General features: G+C 37.2%; 1 protein-coding gene across 1 annotated transcript in view; it reads left to right on the forward strand.

The window, feature by feature from the left end:
* Positions 1-761, forward strand: part of LOC120533607 (chloride anion exchanger-like) — a 49,081-nt gene extending 48,320 nt beyond the window's left edge. The window contains exon 21 of the mRNA XM_039760526.1: positions 60-761. Within this exon, the coding sequence (XP_039616460.1) occupies positions 60-86 (27 nt within the window). The 3' untranslated portion in view covers positions 87-761. The remainder of the gene's footprint in view (positions 1-59) is intronic.
* The last annotated feature ends 8,195 nt before the right edge of the window (positions 762-8,956 follow it).

Consider the following 8,956-nt stretch of genomic DNA (forward strand, 5'->3'; position numbering starts at 1 on the left):
AAGAGAGATTTTTTTTTTCAGCTATAGATATTGATGACCTGTTTTTGTGTTGCCAACAGAGTTCAAATCCCGAGACCAAATTCTGAATATGTCTGAAGAAGGTTTCTTCCTACTACATAATGGATTCCTAACTTTCGTAGACCACATCATGCAAAACTGTTATTTCCTATCATGACTAAAACTATTTGATGTACTGCATGAAGAAATATACAAAAAAAGAGTAAATCCATAGAGTGCAGATAGAAAAAAGTAAAGTTCTATCTGTGGAAATCTCTTGCTGATTCCCAATTTGATTGGGAAACTTTACTAGTTCTCTACTGAGAAAAAAGACTTAAGGTTCAGAGGTCATTACCAATATACTATACATGTTGCATATTACTTTTCTTCTGCATTGAAGGTGTACTGTCATTGAGGAACACTTATTGATTAGGCATGTGAAATGGCAGTTTTCACCAAATTCATTGGTGTAGAATTTCTTGTGTCAAATGCACATACACTATTTGCTTATCATAGTGGCTCAAAGTTAAAGCCTTTAATGTTGTTTTTTTATTGTCTTTTGTAAAATGTAGCTTTAACATTGTATGTTTTGAATAATGATGTTATGCAATTTTATAATGCTTTAAAATGCACTCCATTGTTTTACTTGACCGCAATTGACCGAAGTGTCCTTACAATTAAAGAAATATATTCTCTTGTATCATATTGTAAATCTATGAATTAAATTACATTTTTTAACTATATAAAATCTTATATTACTGTATATTTATTGTAAAAATGACCTTGTACCTGCTGCTACCAGGATAGACACTGGCTCACAAGACTCTGACCTGTGTGGATGAAAGTCATGCTTGCAATTTCTCAATTAAACTCACAGCTACCAGCAAATTATGGACTTGCAAAGCATTGTCAAGAAAGTATAAGATACAGCACAGGTAAGGTGTTATCTGGCAATGACAGTGCATCAAGTTATGCTAACTGGAAGACACAAAAATGTTGTCATTGAGTAAGTAAAAATAAACTGATGAAAAGTGTATGCAAATGACATGCCACTCAGAAGCAAACTTTTTTCTGAGACATTTCAAAGAAGGCATGAAAATTAATGTGAATTCAACTGGAACATATAAAATTTCAGTAAAGTCTCACTGTGTACATGACATACACATTGCTTGGAGCTTTAGGTTAAAAGCTATTACAGTCATATGAAAAAGTTTGGGAACCCCTCTCAGCCTGCATAATAATTTCTCATAACAGTGGTATGTCTTTAATTTTCTTGGAATATCTGAGTACTAGGGTGTTTTCAGAACAAAGATTTTTAGTGAAGCAGTATTTAGTTTAAATGAAATTAAATGAAACTAGCCAACCCGCGGCGTACCATATGCTGCATAATCAGGCCGGTTTTTTAATAATTTTTAAGCATAGGGAGAAAATAAACATTTGAAAAATCGGTAATGTAATAAATCAGCAAGAAAAGCAACATTGTAACAATGCACGGAACGAACCAACACACAATCGTCCGTGTGGCGCTCAGGCGCAGAGGGTGGAATGGGAGGAGAAGAGAAGGACGTCCATTCTGCTCCCTCCGTCATGCTAGTCTGCTGATTTCTCGTCCAGTATGCACTGCCTGCTCATGTGCTCACCTTCAACTCGTCACTTGAGTCGTTGTCGTCTTTGTACAGTTCAGATGCACCTGTGACTCACGTAGACTGTTCATTGCTCTGTGCAGTTTTGGCTGCCTTTCTATATATAATCCACCAAGACATCCGACCACGGTGGTAGTGAGGTGGGAAGGGGGTGTGTACAAAGTGCAGGAGCATCTAAGAAGACGCATGTTTGTTGCGGATGCGAATTGCTGTATGTAGCGTGTAAAACAGTTTTCTATGGTGCACACGGTCGTGTGTTGTAACCGAAAACTCGGTTTTTAAAGACTGCTCACTTCATTGTGCATACGACTGTAAGTGAATGAAAAGATGCAACTCTGGAGAGGACAACATACAATACAGCGTTTTACATGCTGCATACAGCGATTCACATTCACAACAAATTGTTTTACACGCTGCATACAGCGATTTACATCCGTGACAAACATGCCTCTTCTTAGATAGTCCTGTCGTGTCCACCCTCGCTCTCGAAGTATACACACTGCTTGGTCATGTGGTGCCTCTGTGTGAACCGGTCAGGCACAGAGAAGGTCAGCTGCTGAGAGAGCGTATCGACTGTTGCAGGGCCTGCATTGGTGAAGCAGGTGAGACGGTAATGAAACAGAGGCACAGGGCTTATTGGTTTTAACCAATGCACGGAACGAACCAACACACAATCATCCATGCGGTGCTCAGGCGCGGAGTGTGGAACGGGAGGAGAGGAGAAGGACGTCCACTCCGCTCCCTCCGTCATGCTAGTCTGCTGATTTCTTGTTCAGTATGCACTGCCTGCTCATGTGCCCACCTCCAACTTGTCACTCGAGTCGTTGTCGTCTTTGTACAGTCCAGATGCACCTGTGACTCACGTAGACTTTTCATTACTCTGTGCGGTTTTGGCTGCCTTTCTATATATAATCCACCAAGACACCCGACCACGGTGGTAGTGAGGTGGGAGGGGGGTGTGTACAAAGTGCAGGAGCATCTAAGAAGACGCATGTTTGTCACGGATGCGAATTGCTGTATGTAGCGTGTAAAACAGTTTGCTATGGTGCACGTGGTCGTGCGTCGTAACCGAAAACTCGTTTTTTAAAGACTGCTTACTTCATTGTGTTTTAACCTCAGTTGTAAAGGAATGTTTTAAGGATCCCATGGGATACCCCTCGCAAACAGTTTTACACGCTGCATATGGCGATTCACCTCCGTGAGAAACATTCCTCTATGAACAGTCAACGTGGGTCGGAGCTGCATGTGACCTCTACGACAGATGAATATAAATGACGCCGGTTTTTCTGTGTCATCGCGCCCGAGTTGGTGGGCGTGGCTCTGTGAGTTCTCATCGCATCCAATGGTCTTGGAGTTGGTGGGCGTGGCTCCTTCCTGCGTGCGCCATAGGTGTCTCATTTGTCGGCGGCTTAGTGAATCCATGCCCCTTCCGGCATGCTTTCCATGGTTGTCTTGCCTTAGTGAATTATATATATAGATGGGAAAAACTGGCTGTGCAAAAATGTGAGTCCCTTGTAACTGTGCTGATTTGAATGCTTGTAACGGCTCAATTTTGATTACTTGCAACACCAAATTGATTGGATTAGCTTGTTAAGCCTTGAACTTCATAGACAGGTGTGTCCAATCATGAGAAAAGGTATTTAAGGTGGTCAATTGCAAGTTGTGCTTCCCTCTGACTCTCCTCTGAAGAGTGACAGCATGGGATCCTCAAAGCAACTCTCAAAAGATCTCAAAACAAAGATTGTTCAGTATCATGGTTTAGGGGAAGGCTACAAAAAGCTATCTCAGAGGTTTAAACGGTCAGTTTCAACTGTAAGGAATGTAATCAGGAAATGGGAGGCCACAGGCACAGTTGGTGTTAAACCCAGGTCTGGCAGGCCAAGAAAAATACAGGAGCGACATATGTGCAGGATTGCGAGAATGGTGAGACAAACCAACAGATCACCTCCAAAGACCTGCAAGAACATCTTTCTGCAGATGGTGTATCTGTACATTGTTCTACAATTCAGCGCAATTTGCACAAAGAACATCTGCATGGCAGGGTGATGAGAAAGAAGCCCTTTCTGCACTCACGCCACAAACATAGTCATTTGTTGTATGCAAATGCTCATTTAGCCAAACCAGATTCATTATGGAGCAAAGTGCTTTGGACCGATGGATGAGACACAAATTGAGTTATTTGGCCATAACAAAAAGCGCTTTGCATGGCAGAAGAAGAACACCGCATTCCAAGAAAAACACCTGCTACCTACTGTCAAATTTGGTTGAGGTGCCATCATGCTGTGGGGCTGTGTGGCTAGTTCAGGGACTGGGGCCCTTGTTAAAGTCAAGGGTCAGATGAATTAAACCCAATATCAACAAATTCTTCAGGATAATGTTTAAGCATCAGTCACAAAGCTGAAGTTACGCAGGGGTTGGATATTCCAACAAGGCAATGACCCAAAACACAGTTCGAAATCTACAAAGGCATTCATGCAGAGGGAAAAGTACGATGTTCCGGAATGGCCGTCACAGTTCCCTGACTTGAATATCATCGAAAATCTATGGGATGATTTGAAGCAGGCTGTCCATGCTCGGCAGCCATCAAATTTAACTGAACTGGAGAGATTTTGTATGTAAGAATAGTCAAAAATACCTCCATCCTGAATCCAGACACTCATCAAAGGCTATAGGAGGTGTCTAGAGGCTGTTATATTTGCAAATAGAGGCTCAACTAAGTATTGATGTAATCTCTGTTGGGGTGCCCAAATTAATGCACCCGTCTAATTTTGTTAAATAAACTTAATGTCACTGCTGAAATACTACTGTTTCCATAAGGCATGTCATATATTAAAAGGAAGTTGCTAAAATCCAAAGAATTAAGAGGGGTTCCCAAACTTTTTCATATCACTGTAAATTAAAATGGACTCAATCTAATTTTAATATCTAGGTTATTAATACTGCAGAAGCAACATATTTCAGGTCCTGGGTTTAACATGCTTGCTGCCAAATAACTTGTCTTTCTTCTAAAGCATTCATGTTGTAATAAAAATATATACTTAAACAAGTTGACAAGCAATCAAAAATGCAGCTGAAAACATAAGCACTTCTTACGTTAAAATAGTTTTGCCATGTCATTGTACATTTCTATATTTTCCTTCAAACACTTTTAAAGAAATTTATTAAACAGCACAAAAAAGACAACTGTATCACATGCCCAAAAATGTAGTAGCGTCCCAAAATAATCCCTTATCCTCATGCTTTATCCAGTTCAGGGTTTGGGCCCTAATTTTAGAAGCATGGGTGCAATGTAGAAAACAGACCATCAGCGAGCCCATTCAAACACTCACTCACAAGTCAATCTGGAATTAACAGAAACTGCAAACACACAGACACAGGAAGAATATGGGTGTTAAATCTGAACCCAGGACAATGGATTTGTAATGCAGCTACATCAGCCCCAACAGCACAATGCTGCCCATTTCATAAAGAATGCTACTCATAAAACAAAATTCACTAAAGTGAAATATATCTGTGATTCTTACTAAAAATAAAGATAAAAAATATGAGCTATGGAGAAATCATTTTTACTGCCACCAGAACAATAATCCACTTGCGGGGGCAATCTACTTGTATTAAATTAGCCCATTATTGCTTGACAGAAATATTACCAAAGATAAACCTGAAAAAATAAAAATCTAAATTGCAATAAAAGGAGCAGTTTATTGGCCAATAACCAATTTAAAATGAGTAGAACTTGTTATAATTGCTTTCTGAGAACCAGGGCATTAGATGCATTTGTGAATTTGTAAAGTAGAAATATGCTGTAAACAAGCTGTCAGTTAACACGTGCAATTTTGAAACCATCTGCTTTTACAAATACAAACTGAATTAAAATCCCTCTACTGCAAATCCATCAGAAACCTAATCAAAAGAATCAAAACTCTATCAAAACTTCTGCATAAACTAATCAAACTTGTCAGTAAACTATCCACTTTTTGGGTTGTCAGCCAAAAGTTTAAAAATATAAAAAATACCAACATTCATAACTTTTAAAAAGCATTGCATTTATTTTCTATATGATACAGTCCATGGAAATTGCTCAGGAACACAAAATAGAAGTAGAATTGTGATATTAATAAATTGCCTTAAAAAAATCCTTGGACTAAAAACACTGACTTACTGTGGATGGCCGAAATCAATATTTCTCTTTACACAATGAATAGGCTTGGTTTAAACAAATATGACACATGATGAAACAAAAGGCTTGCAATTTATGTGCAGCATCAAGTTAAAATGTACCAGACAAACTGCTTTTAAAATAGATAAGGACCACATTCTCACTTGTTAAAAACTAATCCAAGGATAAGTTTGGTATTTTTCAAGTCCAAGTTGTTTCGTCACAATCATGATATATTTTAATTATTCACATGATACTGCGTACTAAAGTGAATCTATTTAATAAACTTAAAAAAGAGGCAGCCCTTGCACTTTATAATGGGTACCAGGGTTCCATTGTAAACAAAAAAGCATTTAAACCCTCCACATATGTGCACTTTGAAACTTTCATGTTTCTCTGGCATGCTTGTGATAAAAAAAATAAACTGGAAATAATATATTTAAACACAGATTCTTAATACAATTTCCTTAAGGTAAGGATACATTTGTTTGTTCATAGCTGGCATTGTGGGTGGACTTATAACAATCTCCCCTTCACTACCCTGTACAGTATTCTACTTATTATCCTACTTTTGCTTCTGCAATTCTGTTCATTTAGCAGCTTGGTTATAATAAGGCTGATGCATGCTCAAATCATTTGATTATTTTTTCCTAACTGTGCTTACTTTTCACCTTTTACACACCTACAGGGCGAGTAACATGCCGAGTGGCAGTGTAATGAAAACAGAATTTCTGAATTTCAATTTACTGTATACGAATAACAATAAATCAGCATTTCACTTATAAGAAACCCTTTTTTTTTTTTTTAAAGAGCTATCAATTTTTAACGCATGAAGAGTTGCTCTTCTTAAGGCATATAATTAAAGAACTAATGACAATATTTCTGAGTGAGTAAACTCATTGATATATACAAATTACTTGTAAACCCTATGCAGACAGTAACACTACGAGTCAAGAATGACAGCTACCACTCTATGTTAAAACATCAATACTTATTAAACTTCAGTCTGAATAAACTGGAATTGCCTAAGAGGCCCAAGTGTGTATTGCTGTTCAAGAGGCGACAGAGTGGCATCTTGTCCAGGGATTGTTCATGGCTTGCACCCAATTCTTGCTGGGACAGGCTCCACCTTCCTGATGACCCTTTTCTTGAACAGCAGGTTAGGAAGATTAATGAATGGATGCTTATTATGTCTGTTCGGTTTTTGTCACTCGCTTGCATGCTGCATATGTTCAATATTCTCTTTAACCAAAGAAATGACTGCTTCTTCTCTCTTTAAGAAAGGACCCTGATCTGCCCCTGCTGTTGGCCTTTGGGAGATGTCTAAAATCTAACACTTGTATAGGAAATTGCTGCCCATTTGAGCTTTCACGCTACACTGGCCATCTTCTGTTCTTTTGCCATGTCTAACATCACCTGAAACACTTTACAAAATAACACAACAGGCTTCCATATAATGAAAACATTTAAGCAATTGTAAGTTTAAATTGTTTCAGTTATTTAAATCTGTCTACAGAATAGAGACAGAGATCCATATCTGGGCATCAACATTCAATAAAGGTGCTTGATGACTCTCCACTGGGGCTGAAGGGTGCTGCGGCTGAAAATGAACAGTGAAGTACATAGCCAGTTCCTTTTATAATGGCTAAATACCACATGAAGGTTTTGTCTTTTACCTTTTAACCTTCATAAAATGACATAGACATGGTGTTTTGCGAGTGCAATAACAAGATGCAGATCAATACTTGCTAATATTTTGAGCTTAAAAAAATGGATGCACTCACAAAGTTTTAAGGCTTTTGTTTATAATGGGACCCCAGTATCCATTAGCTCCTTTATAAAACGCAAGAGCAGGATAGTTTTTTTTTTTTTAATTTACAAAATGCTTCACTTTAGAACAATTTCATGTGGCAAATAAGATACAACTGATAAGAAATGAAAAATACAGAATTACTTTTAAACTTTTACATTTATACAGAGCTAATGATAGGAGGGAGTATCCGTCCAGTCACCATGACATCTTTACTGTAAACAAATGTGAAGATGTGCCTATAAGTTCTTTGTTTACCTTATTTTAGATGCATATATATATTTCTGAAAATTAACTGTTACATTATGCAAGACAGTTCTACTAGAAATATGCACCAGGCGTATGACCTTTTATCTAAAGAAAAGTGAATAGTCTCTTGGATAATTATAGATAAGATCTTAATGTTTAATCTATACGGAGAAAAAATTTGTAGCAATTAATTTCTACTTTCACTTAAAGAAAAACATAATACATACACATAGCTTACAAATAAGCATTATACTTTTTACATTGCCACTGATGTAATCTAGACTAAATCATCACTTAATTTGGTTTTCAGAGCAACAGCATTATCATTTCTGCTTCATATAAACACCAGTTCTATAGTACTACAAAGCACTATTAAAATCTCCCGTTTTAGGTTGAAAAATGAACAATATATTCTTTCTCCTTATCCAGATGTTGCCAAGTGCTAAAATCACAAAGCCAAAATCACTTGTACCATGTTACCAATTCTTTACATAGTTATATCATACTTCTAATATTTACATACATGTTTAAATAAGTATATAGACTAAAAAATATCCTGAGTATGTTACATAATTTCTATGCACCAAATTTAAGCGAATTTTTAATTTAAGAATGAATGAGTACAAAATTTGGAGAAACAGTTAAAGTGCATGGAAATAAATTATATATTCAAATTTATTTATGAAGTTAAATTTCATACATTACAGCCTCCATCCAGTTTTGGGCTGTAAACATGCGTTTCCAAAAAAAAGTTTGTCCTGAATTTTTAAGCTGGACAAAAGTTCATATTCGTTGGGGGATGAAACTGGCAAAACACCTATATGCACTGGCAAACAAATGCAAGAAGGAAAAACTTGTTTAGTTTGTTCACTTTTGAAAGTCCCAAATCAAGTGCAAGAGCCATGAAAGGTGTTAAATAAAAATATTTTTGTTTTAAACATAACCATTAGTACAGGGAACATATGCTTTACATAAACTGAAACAATCTCTGGGGAAAAAAAATTTACTTGAAGAAAAAAAAAAAAAAACTCAGAGACTCTAATAACGTAACTCCTCCTTGTGGTTTACGTCAAGATAACAAATGCACTAATGTGAGGA

The sequence above is a fragment of the Polypterus senegalus genome, chromosome 8 (genome assembly GCF_016835505.1).
Source record: "Polypterus senegalus isolate Bchr_013 chromosome 8, ASM1683550v1, whole genome shotgun sequence".
NCBI classification, from domain to species: Eukaryota; Metazoa; Chordata; class Cladistia; order Polypteriformes; family Polypteridae; genus Polypterus; species Polypterus senegalus.